The 18,388-nt window shown below is 37.5% G+C and overlaps 1 protein-coding gene across 2 annotated transcripts in view; it reads left to right on the top strand.

Annotated features, from left to right (window-relative positions):
* The window catches only part of GRIN2A (glutamate ionotropic receptor NMDA type subunit 2A), a 139,999-nt gene that overhangs the window by 65,526 nt on the left and 56,085 nt on the right, over window positions 1-18,388 (top strand). For both annotated transcript variants that reach the window (XM_071760607.1, XM_071760608.1), the window contains exons 4-5: window positions 8,580-9,172; window positions 18,144-18,258. In XM_071760607.1, coding sequence (XP_071616708.1) covers window positions 8,580-9,172; window positions 18,144-18,258 — 708 coding nt within the window. The remainder of the gene's footprint in view (window positions 1-8,579; window positions 9,173-18,143; window positions 18,259-18,388) is intronic.

Below are 18,388 nucleotides of genomic sequence, written 5' to 3' on the forward strand. Positions count from 1 at the left end.
GGGAAAGCTGAGTAGGGTCTATAGGATGTGGGACACTGACATATTCCCTGTAGCTTGTGTTTCACAATACAAACATGGTCATTTGTTCTTTGCATGTTTTGTAGCGACACTTTTGTTCTTACTACCTGCTCCTGTCCTCATCTTCGGCAATGAGGTTTGCTCTCACAGAAATCAGGGAGATTCAGAATGGAGCTTTTCTCTACGTGAGCTTGTTTTGGCTTATTTCTCTGAGATTTTGAATGAACCGAAAAATGGTTGCAATTGCAGCAACTAATATCTGTCCACTGAAAAGAATCACAGATCTCATGTGGACTTCCATTCAGTAAGTTAGCCATCCCCTGATGAGCTTCATGTGGTGGAAGTGATGCTGCTTTGTGTGGAATGGGGCACATCAAGGGATATGGCACAGTTTTTACATCATGCTTTTCTTTTATTTCCCAGTTTTCAATAGACATTGTGCGTAAAGACAGTGTCATTTAGTATGGATTTGAAAAATCATCCCTTTTCTCCCCAGAGTCTGCTATATCTGCTCCTGGGAAGATGATAATCTCTGCTGATGATAATCACAGATCCATCTTTCTTGCACAAAAGGGGGAGAGATTTCGTTCAGCTTCATTATGCATCTTTTAATTATCCATTAATGTTACATGAAATATCATAATTTTGTAAACTCAAAGCTGAATGCTTTTAGAGAATTACAGTTCATGGACAGGAGTGCTAGAACTGTCTGTGAGACCTGTGCAGTGAAGTTTTCCATGTATCACCCATAATTGGGGAGTTTTGGTGGAGTGTAGTGAGAAGAATCAGGTCATGGTTTTTCTTTTCACTTTCTATAGTCCATCATGTCAGAGCAAGCCATGGCAGGCTTGAGGGTCAGTCCTAAAATACTTATTTTGATAAAATCTTTACTTACAGTAAAATATTACACGTGCTGCGAATAGCAAATATCAGATGGAAATGACTAGGATGCTGCTGTCAAGTCTCAGTATTTTTCATACTGGATTTTGGACACCAGGGTGTCCATGGGTTATTTTTAAAGGACCTGCAAAAGAAACAATCTTGCAGTCTGTAAACTTCAAAAATTGCTATTCTAGGCTGTGTCACCAGGGGACACAAATGAAGACAAATCAAGATACACTAATATGAGGCAAAGCACAATCCCTTGTGTCTATTACATTGAAATCTCAACTGCAGTTGCAACTTTCTTAACAAGCTGCCTTACATAACGGCCCTGAAACGTAACAAGCTCTCATCTTTTATGTGCTGAACTGAAGCACTTAACAACTTGTAAGAATAGGTGGTTTTGTTAGCTGTCCTACACTCAAGGCTTTTTTTTACACAGGAACCCAAGGGATTGGCATCTAAATCCCTGTGATGCACAGTTCCACTAATGAAAATGAGCAAGTATCCCTACTTCATATTGGTAGACAATCCATTTCAGTTAATTGGATACTTAAAAAAAGGTTCTGAGGACACATATAGTAGCATAAATTAAATGGGCATGGCTGAACTCTCACATCTGTGCAGATCCTCCTTTCTGGATGAGCATACCCACCTTTGGAGGTTGTTAAGCCTGAGGTCCTAGTGAATTTAGATATAAAGTTTCTTACCATTTAGTTGCACTATGGATACTTGAAGAAATCCAAGAACTGTTATAGTCTATCCTGAGCTTAGTTAAAACTCTTTCATGTTTTCCACCTAGGTTAGAAAAACATTGAAATTTATATTTTCATAGGAATCTATGGAAGTTGTTGATTTTATGTGGTATTGTACCTATCTAGGAAATAGCTATATGCATAGTGTTGTCAGATGCAGCTAATAAAATTTTCTGCCATTAAAAACATCAACCCTTACATTTTATTACTTATTTGTAGTTGGTAGGAGGGTTGTTATTGTCTCTCTCTTCAAAGTGTAAAGATACTGTGTGGGTTAGACTGAAGACAGCTTCAGTCCTCTTCACACTGTACTGAACATTACACAAAGATGGTTTTTTTATAGCTGGAAATGAGATACTGAGTTTGCTATAGCAGTACAATATTTAGTGTATCTAGTATGACTTTCAAACCTGTAAGAATTTCTAGAAATTACCAATTTGCCTTGAAAAAACCTGAACTTAGCATTTTGAACATTTCCTTCCTAAATGTTATGTTTTCTCTGATATTTTCTGTAAATCAGAACTATACTTAAAGATATTTTGACTCTGCTTAACTAAGGAATAGTAACTTGAGCTGAGCTATTTAATAAAAAAATAGTTTTAATAACTATATTCATATCTAAGCAATTTGAATATATGTTGGTAAAGCTTTTCTACCTGGAATATTATTTGCTCACGGGAATAATGCTTGGCAAGTCTCTTGGTGTGTGATATTCTTGCAAGCAGGTCAATGCATCCTTAAAGAGAATACCAGTAAGAAAATGTAGATTTAAGTCAAAGGTGTAGAATCAGAAAAAGTAGGTGCAACAGTTTTTGTTTGCATAAATCTCTGTATTACTTTACTTATTCTCCAGCAGAGAATGCATTGTTAAATGCTCATGTCCTTATCTGGTTAGCACACTGATACAGCCAAACTCTTGTATCTGCCTGCAGCTGAATTAAAAGTTTTTCCTATGTTCTCCTATGTTCCTTCTGGTATGGATGAGGTTGCTCCCAGTACTGGAAACTTAGCAACTATGTCAATAAAAATGTGGGGGTTTTGTGGTTTAGCTGTGATTATTCAAAGGCTCTGCAACAAAAACTGGTGAAACATCATCCATTTTGGTCTATTTTGGGCTGTGTTCTTATCAGAAATTTTTAATAGCTAAAATATTATCATTATACTGGAAAAATATTACCAAATCTACATAAAACACTGCTTTCATTGATTTCTGATTTTAGGCTTCCTTTTTTTTTTTTTTTTTTTTTTTAATTTTAGAATCTTCTTTTTTGTCAGAGATCCATCAGCGTGTAGCAAAACCTGTCCATCAGGGACCCCAAGTCAGTGACTCATTTTGAAATCAGACAAACCCTGCGTACAAGGTTGTTCTCAGTAAGCATGGCTGTTAACAGCAGGAATGTTTTCAAGATTTATAATTAGAACTAGCTGTCTGCTCCAGGAAATAGTATAACTAACTGTAAGCTAAATGCTTTGCTTTTATACCCATAAGAGAGCCCCAAATTGCCTATGAATCAAGAGAAGCTCATCTCTGATGGCCTTGTGGGAGCAGATGTGGTTCAAAGTAAATGAGCTAATTGATTTGATAGATCATTCTTTATAGTCACAGACTGAAACTTGAGAGAGGTGAGAAATTCCATGTAGTATTGTTGGACTATCTTCACAACAATTGCCTTCTCTGTCTTTAAAGTCATTAACTTTCCTGATTACTCTCCAATCATTCATAACAACTGTTTGAAGAGTTTTCACTGACAGGACAGACTCAAGAGCTCTCCATGTGAACTCTGAGTGGTGAGGTGAAAAATTTGCTGCATGGATAATTTAGTAATTTTCCCATGGAAAAGCAGGTCTTTGTACTCCACAAGAAACTATTTATTTCCATCAGATAAGTGCTGACTAATTGCATGAATAAAGCAGAAGGATGCTGCTTTTACAAACACTGAGAAAAATTGATGCCTAAGTTAAAAAAAAATAAAATAATAGAATCATAGAATGGCTGGTTTTGGAAGGGACCTTAAAGGTCATTGGCAAAGCATTTATCTCCATGTGAGACAGAGGCACAATAGCTATAGGCTATTGCATAGAATCTGTTCTTGATAACTAATTGATATGTAAGGTCACACACACTTTTCACTTTTTTTATGGTGAAATACTTAAAGGAAATGAGAAACTTTTGTACAAATCTCATCTTATAAAGGAAAAATATTTCAGGCTGATGCTAACACTTTACAGTTACATATAGCATCACCTGATTCTCTGTGGGTTAAAGAGGGAGTCATTGACATTCAAGAACTATGTGAACATACAAAGCAAATACAATTTGTCTGAAAATGTTCTTTATTCTCCCTTGTCCTCCTTGCAAGGATCAGTACTCTACTTCTTGCATCTTAAGTTTCTCTTTCACTCCAAAAGCTCTACAATAGCTGTTAGTCATCCAAACAGCTGTGGTGCAGCAAGCTCTATGCTAACTTTTTGTAGAACCACAGTTTTGCCCTTTTTCATTGAAATATTCATAGTTTAAAATACATTTCTGTAACAGAGGAAGTTGAAATTGACCTAGAAGTAGGCATCTTGTGAATAAACCTTTCATCAATTGATCACACACAGAGCTCTGCTGGTTTACATGAGTCTTTTCAGGATTTTATCAGGCTTGGTCACAGGCTTGTTGATGTCATCTCAGCCTTTGACAGCCTTTTTCACCTGCCTGTCCTGGTTGAACAGGAGCTCAGACTGAGCAACACAATTTCCAGTGTTTGAACCATCCATGAATGAAAACCCAGATCTTGCACTTCAGCCAAGGGAATGGTTCATCAGCTCTGTGCTAAACTAGTTCTCTTCCAATAATTGTGTTGTGTCACTCTGAGGCCATGCTGAGTTATTTTAGTGCATAAGATGTTGCACTGTATTATTCAAAGAATGAGAAGGACCGAAAAGCAGTGGGCGCTACAGTGATCTGTAGAAACCCTATTCCCTTTGTATTTGCTTATTTGCTGTTCTGGTATAGAAAAAAATAGTGCCAGAGTTCAACCCTTGTAGCAGGCCCAGAGAAACCAAGCAAACACTGTAAAATTAAGTGGATATATTAAAGGAAAAAACCCAACACAACAACCCTCCCCCCAAAAACCCCACCACTGTTATCAAGCAAAATTCTTAAGTTGAAACCATGACCTGAAAGTACAGAAGCCTCTGCAAAATGAATCCCTGCAGGCTCCTTCTGGAAATGGGAAAGAACATGCTTGATTAAGCCAGTGCTAACCTTTCAAAATCAAGTTTCAGTGATATTTATTCCTTGAAATAATAAAAGGGGACATGTCAGATGTTGGAAAACCACAGTGTACTTCCTTGCTTGCTACTGCCCTTTTCTAACATGTCTTCTCTTCCAGAGCAAAGTTTTAAAATAAAAAGTAAGGCCTTGGTTCATCCCTTGTGTTGACCTTTATATATTTTGTGGCTCTGCATTTGCAGTTAAACTACAGAGTAAGAAAATTTCCGTCCTTCTTTCTAGGTCTGCTAGAAGACCTTAGTTTTCTCAGTGCTAGTTTGGTACAGGGAGAGAAACCTGAGAGCAGGGGTCATGCATATTTTTGCTATGTGTGAGACTGTAGAGGTGAAAGACCCTTGGGAAGCAAGTCCTCTCTGCTGTTTGTAAGAATTATGAAATTATTAACACCCTCTCATGTTGCTCTGCTTTGCCTTTGTATGGTTTCCCCAAAAATTGCTCCCATGGTGATAATGGGGGAGTTGTCTCCCTGGGTGCCTCAGCAAGATGTTTGTGTTGGGAATTGCTGATGAACAGAGGCAGAAATTTAATAGCCTAATTGTTTAGAAATGTGTAGGGTATCTTGGGAGGAAAGGTTTTCCTTTCTGCTTTTCCCCTACAGTGTTTGCATATCCTTCAAGTTTTGCAGGAAGTTTTGTTCCATACCTGAAACCATGTGGCTGAAAGTTAGGTATTCGTGACAGATAAACTGATCCACTTACCATTTACCTGGGGATCACTACATCATTTCAGATCATCCTAGAAAAATGGTACCAGGGTAACACACTGTGATATACATTATTGACCTACATTTGAGATCGGTACAAATAATTTTGCTTTGTGTATTTTTGATGTGATGCTAAATTATTCAGGTTAAATTCACGACTAATTTCTGGCTTTGTTTTCCCAGTTTTCTTTAAAATGTCAAATAACTACTATAATTCATCAAACAGGAAACAGCTTGCACTGTATATGTAGACCTAGCGCCATATGTTTTAAATCTGTTGCAAAAAGTGGAATATCTAAGTTACAGTGTTGTAAGAGAGGAGAAAAATAATTTTGCTGGATCTCTGTTGCAGTGGTAGTGGGTAAAAATGAAATAATTGAGATAACTTTGAAGTCATACTGTAGATGTAGTTCTGTCATAGTAATCTTGTTTCTAGCTGAATAAAATCATCCTCTGATTGCTTTTTAAATCATAGTTCATATTGGTTTTTGTTTCCTGTCATAATACTGTCTTACCAGTGAAACAACCTCCCTTGACAAGTCTGCCAAGAGGAAAATCTGTTTGGTCTTATGTTGACCCTTATTTTGTTTTATTTAATTTTAGCTTTAAATTTTCATTTAACAAAAGGTGCATTCTTTTACATAATAAATGTTTCTTTCTTTAACCAGCTATTGCAGCTTTTTCCTTATTAGGTATAAACTACTGTCAGGGCTTACATCAGCTGTTACAGCAGCTGTGAATGTGTCCTGCTGATCTCATAGAAAAACTGGAGCTAGGAAACTAAGATATTGTGAAAATAGCTGAGAATGAGGTTTTGATAGAAATATTCCTGTAATTTGTTGGAGATGGGGAAGTACAATGTGCAATGCTGACAACAGTGACAGATTTATAGACTCAGTACACTAATTAAAAAGCAACTTACTGTTATATATTAATCTGTGAATTGACAGCATCAAAGAGAGCTGCTCTGCATTGTGCATGAGCATGGGAATGCTGAAAGAGCCCTTCTGGAATGACAGAATTGTGGATTGTACACAAAATTCAAGAATAATGTTAAATAAGAAGCAGTTGAAGGATTACTTCCTTCTGGTGTGCAACATATGGGGAGATATTTTTCTGATATAAGCTGTATGTTCATGTGCAAGACAGAAAGAAGCAAAAACTTTTCATTTGTTCCTTTCCTTCTCTTTCAATTGCTTTCTTTTTGTTTATTTGGTTGGGGAAGCACCCTGTTAGGAATCTAGAACAGGAAAAACAAATACGTTCCCTAACCACTTCTAGCCAGCTTTTTGCTCCTATCCTATCAATATAACGTCATGGGATCTTCATGCTTTGAGATTTATCTGTAGAATTCCTTTTTATAAAAGTTTATTGTACTGGGAAAGTGGTACAGGCTCTTTGCACTCTACACCAGTAATCTCAATAGATGGGGCAATAAGGAAAGAACAAGAATTTATTTCTGATGTGACTTTGAAGCACCTCTGGTATTACAACTGTATTCCTAATGCAGCAATAACTTAGATGAATGTCTTCATAGATGATGTTTAAATGAAAATAACTGAATCATTTTAGCTTTTTTCAAAAACATCACTTTAAGTTGCTTTTGAATATAGAAAAAGAGAACTTAAATTCATTGTGTGTATCAAAATACTAAGACTGTATAAAGCAAAGGAATAATAATGCTCTTCAGGAAGAATGTGAAACTAGAAGCTCCAAAATGAACAAATGTAAATGTTTAAGGATTCAGTAGCTGAATCCATTATACTTTTATTTATTTATTTATTTACTGCTTCTTTGCTATTTCCCCGCCTAAACTTAATGAACTTGAATATTCTCCTTATAGGCATCTAAATATCTGCTGAAGTTTCTAAGACTGCAGTTTGTTTGTTATCTTCCATCTGTTTCAAATTCATGTAAACACATACAGTCAGATCTTTACCTTTATAAAAGCATCACAAAGTCAGTGGAGTTATATGGAATTTTTTCAGTTGAGAATCTGACTTGTGATACTTGTATCTCCACTATCCCTGAACACTAGCTTGTTTTCACCATATATTTACATTTTTTTCATCATTCTGATCACAAAATGATTTTAATCACCTTTTTCTTTGACTAAAGTTAACATTCACATTTATATGAAAAGGAACAATGTAATATGGGTATGAACTTTACAAAAATATTTAATGGAAGCTCCTTTCATAAACTACTTTTCTAAAAAGATGTTTACAAACAGAAAGGATTTATTTTTAGTACTTTTCTTGTGTCATCAGACTCCTGTCATGGTGATGCAGGTCATGCACCACATTGCATGTTTATGGACAGGGAAGATGACAAAGATTGCTCTGGGTTAAAAATCTGTACCTACTAATTAGAAAGTTTACACTTGGAAATGGCTGTGTGCACTCGTTTTTAACCTCAAAGACTTAATCTTCTGTTGCCTTATTGGAGAAGTTTCTTGTGATGCGTGAAGGACCAAGGTATTGCTTGAAATAATTATTGTGCTGCATTAGTAGCCATAAGCCATCTAGAAAATGAGCTAGAGTTGAAAGGATATGATTAAAGTAATTTATTTAATGTATTATAAATTATTTGGTCACATTCCTAATCAGTTTGAATCTAAAAGTACCTTTTGCAGTTGAGTTGTTTTACAGTGGGTGGCTTCCTGAGTAAGTACTGATTTGAGTTGTTGTCTTCAAGTGATAAAGCACCCAGGAGTTTCCTACGTAAATATCTGTTATTTTTTGGCAAATATTTCAATTAGCTGTGGTACTTGCGATCAGTGTAGCTTGTTAATTATATTAATATGAAAAGGCACAAAGTTATTTTAATACAACAGAAGTTTGGTAGCTGTGGTGGACCAAAGAGAGCAGGAGAATGAGAGATTCTTTTTCCTTCAGACTTGTGCAAAAGTAGTAATCTTTCACTGTTTTTCGTATCCCAGGATGTGACATCCACGTTCTTCCAGTTTGGGGCCTCCATCCAGCAAGAAGCCATTGTCATGCTGAAGATTATGCAGGATTATGACTGGCATGTGTTTTCTCTGGTGACCACCACCTTCCCTGGATATCGAGACTTCATCAGTGTCATTAAGACCACAGTGGAAAACAGCTTTGTGGGCTGGGACATGCAGAATGTCATTATACTCGATACTGCCTTTGGAGATGCCAAGACCCAAATTCAGCTGAAGAAAATTCATTCATCTGTTATCCTGTTGTATTGTTCCAAGGATGAAGCTGTCTACATACTGGATGAAGCTCGCTCCCTTGGCCTTACTGGTTATGATTTCTTTTGGATAGTTCCCAGCCTTGTCAGCGGTAACACAGAAATCACCCCCAAGGAGTTTCCTTCAGGACTCATTTCAGCATCTTATGATGAATGGGACTACAGTTTAGAAGCTCGGGTACGGGATGGCCTTGGGATTATTGCCACTGCTGCATCAGCCATGCTGGAGAAACATTCCTTCATTCCTGAAGCAAAGACGAGCTGCTATGGACAGCTGGAGAAGAACGATCGGCCCTCTCACACCCTGCACAAGTAAGGCTTATATTGGTTTGGGTTTTTTTTTCCTCTACACATAACCTTGGTAATTTTCCATTTCATTGCCATTATATTTTTCTTGAAGAAGAATCTTGTCTTTTTAAAATCTCATCGTGCCCTTTTAAAGCAATAATTTTTAGATGTACCAAGGGAACATGCAAGAGGACTGGCTCCTCTGATTGCTGTGAGTGTGGAAATGATGTTATGTGCTGTGGAGAATAAATACTGCTCTGGATCTGGTGTAAACGGCAGAAATTGGTCTTAGGGGTTATGCAGCTGAGTTAATAAAATTGTGCCATTGTGTACTATGAAGTAAAATTGCCAAAATGCTCTGGAGGCTGTGCCTGAATTACTTGCATCAGCAGGAACCTGCTAATATTTTAGAAGATGAGATAAGCAGCTTTAAAGAGCTGTCCCTGGAAATTATAGAAGTATTAGATTACTGAGGCAGCTTTTATCACCTAATAACTGAAATCTGTCACTTCTGCTTGTGAGGATTTTATTTTTATCACCTGCACTAGAATAAATGTAAAAATTAATCTGCATTAATCCAAGTTAATATGGATGTTTTCTCAAAACAGTTTGTCATAGGGGAACTACTAAGGTTTAAATCAGTATTCTTGTGATATTCCTGATTACTTATCTGAAATGTTGCATGGTATATGCCCCACAGAAGTGTATTTCTTTATCTGGTTTGTGAGAGAAAGCAAAGGGAATCTTACGTGGTTTTTAGCAGTTCTTTACTATATCTCATATGGAAGCAACTAATCAGTATTTATGAAATTTGCTCTGAACAAATATTGCAGAAGAAGTGCTTTCTACAGAAAAGCAGGATGGAATTGGCACAAGAAGGAAAGTCAGTGGTGATTTCACATAGGGGGTTGTGGAATGTTTTAAATCTTCTGAGATGCACGTGCACATTTAGATTAGGTGTTGATTGCCATATGATGTTCTGGAACAGTTGTTGTTTTCCATGAAAATGGCATCGTTGTGCACAGCATTCTCCAGAAGCCCTCTTAAAAGCTGAATACTGCCAAGTAACTGGAATTTAACATTTTATACATATATTTCATAAATAGTATGACCAAAGTGCAGAAACTGACACAGTTCTCCTTAGAGAGGATTTGCCTTTTGTATGACTCCTTCACTTTTTTTTTTTTTTTTTTTTTTTTGTCTCCCCTTTCTTATTTCTAAACCTCTGCCTCTAAAGCTGTAAGAATTTCCCAGAGTTGTTGCAGAACATCTGTGATTCTTTTCCTGTTGCCCCACTTGCCCCTGGGAGCGACAGGAGGCAGCACTGGGGTGACTCTCTGGTTTAGCATGGCTCTAGGAAAGCCATCTCATGGTCACTCCTGTCAGGGCAAGGTAGCTAATCCTATCAGCAACTGGTTTGTGAATCTTGGAGAATTCTTCTTAATACATGAACTAAATTCAGTGCCTTAATAGTGGGATCTGCAAAAAGAGGGTTCACTATTAATATTGGAACACCTTTTCAAGTGAAGTTAAATTGCATTCAGTCATCAGAAGTGCTATGTTTTAAAACACTGTGGTTCAGTTGGATGTGCCATAAAAACTTATTTTGAAGAAGACTTGTACTCCATTATTTTGGTAATACAGTAGTGTATGCTTAGGTATTCAACATAAATTGTCTGTCTTCAGATGATCACTTTTTTCTCATTAAATCTGTACAACCACAAGAACCAGGCTTGTGAGGGTTAAGGCAGTGATATCAGACATCAGCCAGAGATTGTGCAGTGCCTGGTGCACACAGGAATTAGGAAGAGGAAAATTGCACTGTGGTTAATGAAGTCACTTTTTGATATGAAGTGCTGTACTATGATGGGGGAAATATATTTTCTATAGTGGAGATTCTGTGAGCTTCTCCCACACCACAAGATCAAGAAGCAGGCTGTTTTTAATTTAGAAATGTCAGATTTACACTAAAATGAATAAACTTTAATCCTTCTTATGTAATAACTCCCCAAGACTATTCTTGTCACATATAATCTCCAAGAAAAGCAAGTGTATACAAGTATTTAGCAGTGCTAAGTAATCTCTGGGAGCTGACCAGTCTCTCCATGCCAAGGTGCATTAATGTAAATTCATTATACTTATCCTCATCACCAAATTGTAAGTTTCTTCCTTATGTGACAAATTAAAGCTTAAACTGGGATTTTATTCTGAAACATAATCTTCACAGTTTCAGGTCACAGATAGTGCAGCTTTTAATTTTCAACTCTAAAATGAGTGTATGTGGTGTTGTGTTAAGGAGCCAACTTGAACAAGAGATTATGGAGCATCCTCACAATGAAAAGCATTAAGGTAATTGTAAATAGTTTTTATGTACCTGGGCTCTGCTGTACTGTGCCTAAGTGCATGTGCTGGAAATCAGTGCTGGAGAACCAGGGTTGTACCAGTGGACACTGCTTGTGAGCTCAGGAGCAGAGAACTCAGTGGAAAGAGGGGAAGAGGCTCTGTAAGGTGATGCTTGAGCAAATGAAGATGATTTGTAGACTCCATCTATTATATTGACAGTCTAATGCAGCATCAAACCCTGTATAGTATGCCAAAACCATGCCATAATAGCTAATTTGCCTGTAAATGGAGGTTGGTAGTGCTTTATGTGCAACTTCCCTCATCTTGATAGTGATTTTCATCTCCATTTGTGAAGAAATTCTATATACAGAAGGCCATGAAGTGAAAGCTCTTCCCTTCTCTTTCTCAAATCATTTGAGTATTGCATTGGTTTGAAGATAAATATGTTTTGAAGCAGACAATTTATCCTTCCTCTGTCCCAGCAATTTCAAGATGCTTTTATTGGCATTCTAGGCTCAGAAAAAATTAGATTTGTTTTAGTTTTTAGAATGATTTGATCAATCTGTTCTGATACACATGAGAAAACTAGTTTTTCCCTGTGGATAAAGGATTTAAAAAAATAAAGGGATAATTTTCAATGCATTAAAAACCATACATATATATATTTATTCAGAAAATCTTTTCCCATCTGTTAAAGGACCAGATTCTCTCAAGACAGCAAAATACCATTATGTGAGATACTGGCACACTCACAGCAGGATAGATAGAATTAGCAGCTCATTAATGCAATGTCATTGGAACAAATGCTTGCTCTTTTTCAAAAAAGGAAAGCATGTAGGCAAACAAACAGCAAAACAAAATAACCCTGCCAGTCCTCATAGAAAATGCTGCTGCTTTGTGAATAGAAATGCTTCTGCTTTGTCTAAAAGGTTGCTCATGTTGTGTATAAAAGTCATAACCCGTGGAGACAACATTTCACAACAACATTTCCAACCATTCTGATTCGTGCAGGGATGGATGGGGATGACAGAGCTGTCACTCTGTTTTCATTGTCCTGAAAAGCAAAAAAAGTCTGTCCATAGGCAGTCAGGCATTTAACACACAGTGTTTACATTTAGTTACATTTAGTTTCCAAATACAACCAAATAATATTAATAATTGTAGCAATTAGACTGGTATGTAAGAGATACAAAAAGTCTGATTTACTTCTGATGAGTAGATTTTAAAAAGTAAGAACTAGATGTTTGAAATCCGTTTAATTCACTGTAGTTGCCCTCTTCTATAGCATGAGGATTTTCCATTCAGGTGCATTAAACAGCAGGAACTGAGTTGATGAAACTCTTACCCTGTACCCTGTTCCTCTGAAAGTGAAATAAGCTTCACTGGCAACAAATGAGGAGTTGTGAAGGAAAACACCCCACCCAAGAGATGCCTGTTGGGTGCTGGTTTGCCAATGAAGCGACTCAAGAAATTATAGAAAAGCTATATTATAATTTTCTCCCAGGTTAAGAAGAAGAAGAATGTGCCAAAAAGTTAAAATATTAGGGGCTTTTAGAGCATTTCCCCCTTTTTGTGATAGTTTAAAAAAATTTAGAACAAGAGAACAATTATGGTCTCTGTTTTGGAGCTAAGCAGAGCCAGTCTTCTGGGCTGAAAACAGGCCTTGAAAAACAAAATACAAGTGAAGGTTCTTAGAGACAAAGCTACAGCAAACATGCTTGCCAAAAGTCAGGCAGGTTCAGGGAGAAGAGTTTGGGATGTTCCTTAGGTGGTGCAGCAAAATGTAACTGTATTAGTGCTTTTTTATGAAATATCATTGCTAATAATAATAACTCACTAAACCTTGTGGTGTTTTATGGGTTACACTATTCTGCAGTACACTCCCAGGCATCTGGACCCTTTCTAATTTTGCTCCCTTACCTTGTCCCTGTTTCAGAAGGGCTCCCCAAGACTTTTGTCCTTGTCTGGCAGGACTGGGGCAAAATTACTTATCCAGACCTAGTGGCAACTGATGCTTTATGGAGCAGCTGGCAGGAGGTGCAAGTAGTTGGCATGGCATTTCTTTTTCACAGTCACTGAGCATATTGTTCCCAAAATTGTATTCATCCATGCTGGCTCAAGGCCTAGGGAGATAGGGCTCCAAGGCAGGGTGTCGTGGAGATACACTGAGCAGAGTGAGAGCTGGGGGAAGTGGAGGAAGAGGAGATACAAAAAGGAGGAAGAGGCTCTTTGCATCACTGTGAAAGATTTGGATTTAGAAAATAAAATAGACAAAGATAGAAATTGTCTTTGAAAAAAGCATCACAGCCTTGTTTAATAGTGATCTAATTCAGACCTATTCTATATGTATTTTAGACCACTCATTATATAATCTACATTCTGTGTTTCTTGATTTAATTTTACAGATTGTTTTAGGAAATATGTTTCTTAGTGATAAGTAATTTGTCTTGGGGTTTCTATAGATAAGTATCTTTCAAATTTCGCAGTAGAATCATAGTAGGGAAGTTCAGCAGTTCAGAGCCAGAACAAGATGAAGAAAGGACAAAATTTGGATTAAGTCTTCCTGTTTTTTAGGTATGATGCTGGGTAAATGCCCAGCCTGGACAGGCTGGCTGTCTAGATGACTAAAATGGTTGGTTCAGGCTGTTTGAAGGAAAGAGGAATATCACCAGATGACATTGGTTGTAAGGCATATCATCTGCTTTAAGTCTCAGTTTGGAAATTCCTTCTTTGGGAGACTTTCTTCCAAGAAACCCAAATTTCCTAAGTCTCTGATGTTTCTCTTGATTGCCTGTGCTTTTCATGGATTTGAAACACTGCCCTGTGGTGAAGAAGGCACTAAGTAAAAAAATGATAGCCCCCAGTGATGATGCCTGAGGAATTTATTAAGCTTGATTATCTGATCTGGTCTGTAGGATGAGGGGAGGAAATGGGGGGCTGACCTACTGGCAGCAAGGACTCCTGTGGGCTTTCTGCTCCGTGCAGCTATAAAGCTTTATTTCACAGGTCAAGTAACAAAGTTCTCTTCTTTGGAGATAGATTAGGAGTCATGCATTTTCTTTAATGTCTTTTCCTTACCCATTAAATTTTTTCCCAGCCAGTGGTATCTGTTTGGGAGATAGACTGATTATAAAGAAGCCTGTTATCACTGAGCCAGCTCTGTTCCTGGGCCCCAAAAGTCCCGAATTTCTACTTTCAAAAGTATGAATCTGCATAAAATTATCATTATAAAACAAAAAAGGAAGGAGCAACAATCAAGGCATCCAGAAGAAAGGGTATCTGAGGCAGTCTCGGTTTCCTGTCTCTAAACTTGCTTTTAATACCACAAGATGTTTGCTATGTGTGCTTGGTGTGCAGCCCTTCCATCCTGCAGGCTCCTTGTTTTGGATTCAGTGTGAGAATACCTTAACTTCTGTCCCCCAAACTCCCCTTTTTCATAGAGAGATCACCCAGGGAATTGTACAAACTTCACTTTACTAAAGTTAATTAGGACTTCAGTATCCTAATGCCATAACAATCCCCCATGCTATCTTGTCTTTGCAAAGCATTAATTAGGTATGAGAGCACATAAACTACTAATCCAAGGTGTGTGCTGAATTTCCCCCTTAAAGTAGCAACCTCAAATAATCAAGCATCTCATTTAGGTAAGAACAGGAATATACAATTCCAAATCTACGTGAGAAAAATGCATTCACCAACCTATGACAACTTGCACACAATTAATCTTGGGCTTAAAAATCTATGAGAGTAGCATACAATATAAGTGTCTTCTTTTCCTCACTTTGCCTAACCAAGAAGAGAAAAGCACTCTGTTTTTTTTAATAGGGACAGGCAGTTCAGGATCTTGGCTAGTAGGAGCAGATCAGAACTTCTGTCCTTTGTGGAGCAAAAATGACAGTTCAAAAGGGAATGGAGATTTTAGGCACTGGTTTCTGAAAAACACAAGCAGTTTTGTACATAGGAATGTGCTTGGGAAAACAAGCTGCAATTGGAAGAACTGGGGTAGCTCAGCCTTCATCACTCACTGTTACCTTTGTGTATGACTCAGACAATTTTAACACTATTACAGAGTAGGGATGATTAAAAATTTTTTTTTAACTTTTAAAATGTGTTTCACTACTAAATAACTGGTAAATTCACAGCTTTAAAATGTACTCCGAGTTCAGTTTTTAATTTTAGATTTATTGCTCATCTTTCTTTTTGGACTACTTGATCACCACTGCAGCTATTGCACAGCATCTTGTGATATTCCTTGACTAAGCTTCTAGGCAAGGGCACTTGCATATTCATTCCAAAACATGAGTGATGTTTGGAATCTAGGTAGTTCCTACCAAATTGCATAAAAGAAGGATTCAGCTTAAATCTGATCACCAATGGCTATGTAATTAAAAAATCAGCTTTCCTTTTTGAATGTGGAGCTGAAGAATTTTTTCACATTCAGCAGACCACTATACTGCTGCCACAAGAAAAAAAAAAAACCCAAAAAGAAAACAAAAACCACAACAACAAGAAGCATATAAACCAGTATCAGTTTCTTGTGGGCAAAGTAGGAATAATAGTTAAGACTAACTTAAACACCCTTCAAAAAACACCTGTCTGGGGTGTGGAATTTGGTTTTGAGCTGAGTCCCAGAATGCCTGTACCTAGGTGAAAGCTTGGACTAGATTTCATTCCATGAACAACACCTGGAATTCAGTGCAGTTCAATGCAATTAACTTCAGACCACGCACATGAGCACCTTATCTTCTAGACAGGCCGTGGGATCTCCAAGGTACAGAATTGCAGTTTTACCTCTCACAGGCAGGACAGCCCTGTCAGGCTCACATTGACAGTCTGGAGTTTTGATTTTTTTCAATAACACCAAAGAATACCAGTGCTGATACCAGCCTTTCACTCTCTTCCGTTTCTTGCCTGATTTTTTTTACATGTGGGCATTTCAGATAATGTATAAAATGATAGATTTTTTGCAATATCATAGTCTGGGGAGCTTGACCCAGCTGTGGTGGTTCAGACTCTTGGTGCAGTAAGTTCCCTCTATTTGCACTTTACATAAAAATTTCTCATCCCTCTTTCTGATGCTGGAGCAATGCAAACAATCTGTTCTCACCAAGAAACACTGAAGTTATGAGGAACCAGAGCAAATATAAGTAGGGATGTGTGTTATAAATCTGTGAAAAATTTGTGGAGGAAATTATTTTTGAGGAAAGTTAAGTTTGTTAGATGGCCAAAATGCTGACATTTCTCAGTCAAGGACAATGCTTTGGAAAAGAGGGCATGTGGTTCAGTGACGAATGGAAAGCACCACTTAGAAATGAAAAACTCTACATGCTAATCAGGAAACGGGAAAACTAGGTCAGACTATATTAGAATTAATATAAACTCGGTAAGAAATTTAATACTTTTAGTGGCAAAAGCAATGGCTAGGAAAGCCCTAGGACTCTGTAGAGTTAAAAGATGTCTCTAAGCTATGCAATACCCAGATCACTACCCCAGGGTAGATCAGATCCATTGCAGTGTTTGGCCAGGGTGCTTCTGGCCCATGGCTGGTGTTTGTGGAGCCACCAGCAGTGTCATTCTCCAGAGTTCATAAATGTCCCTTGATGGCACAGTCCAGCTCAGCAATAAATGAGTAGAGATGATGTGATCATTGCTAACAACAGGACTGCTAATAAAAAGTATTATTCTGCCCCGAGATCATATAGGTTAGTGTGGCAATACGAGGGAGCAGAGAAAGCAAGAGCAGCTCTGTGGCACATCTTAGCAGAGGTGTCTTGTAGCACTGAGTAATTTCCTTCTGATGATCTAAATTTGTACTAGATTTTCAGTTGAATAAGTTTCCTTTGTAGCAGAAGAGAGAGTTAAATAAAGAATTTTATTGAGTCCATGCCTGAACTGGTAAATCTAAAGGCGGATAATTTGGGATTTGAACTGACATTTTCAACAAAATTTAAAAATCCTCTTTCTTCCTGTACATTTTATTCTGAGTCCCTCTAATTTATTTCTATTCAAAGTGCTAATTAGTGTATGTATCTTTTGGAAACCATTTATATTTTTTTCCTTTTTGAATTAATGAACTGTATTATTATCAACCCCTTCAAAATTTCCATGCCTAGTTTTTGCTGAAGGTATTAGTGGAATTTATCCAAGTGTCACAAGGACACCATGTATAGATACCATGTCCAGAAGGGCTGAGGGGTCTCTTGGAGGTCTAAACAGATGAATCCAGAGAAGATGAGCTTTTCTCTGGGTATTTCTCTAATGAGTCAATGTATAATGTTACATCCAGAGCTGATGTAGACATGTTTAAAATGGTCATGAAAACTGATGAGGCTGTGCAAAGTGCCAGATTATTAATGGAGTGTTCATGTCATACAAAATGTGGAAGTTGCTTTGAAAAAATGATGTCTACATATATAAACAACGAGTAAAAAGATACATAAATCATATGTAAATAATATTTTGCTTTGTCTTCTGCTATGTACTGCCCTGAAGGGCTCAAACTCCCAGTGCTGCAAGCATAGGTTTTTCACAGCACTATCAGGATTTGGTGCATGCATTTCATCTGTGGTTCTGATCACTGAAGTAGCTTGCTCATTAACTGCTGGACAGCTCATTAATTTTTCAATGAACATTTTTTTTCTTTGCCTTCTAGGTTTATGATGAATGTGACTTGGGAAGGCAAAGATTTGTCCTTCACAGCAGATGGTTATCAGGTGCACCCCAGGCTGGTGGTGATAGTGCTGAACAACGAGCGTCAGTGGGAGAAGGTGAGCATTCTGTCTGGGTAAAAAAATGGGAGAGGAGACACTTGGTAGAACCCTATTAATGGGAAGCAGAGAGATGAATGGGAAGTAGACAGATGAACGTCATAGGTGATGATAATTCTGCTGTAGCATG

The sequence above is a fragment of the Heliangelus exortis genome, chromosome 17 (genome assembly GCF_036169615.1).
Source record: "Heliangelus exortis chromosome 17, bHelExo1.hap1, whole genome shotgun sequence".
Lineage (NCBI taxonomy): Eukaryota > Metazoa > Chordata > Aves > Apodiformes > Trochilidae > Heliangelus > Heliangelus exortis.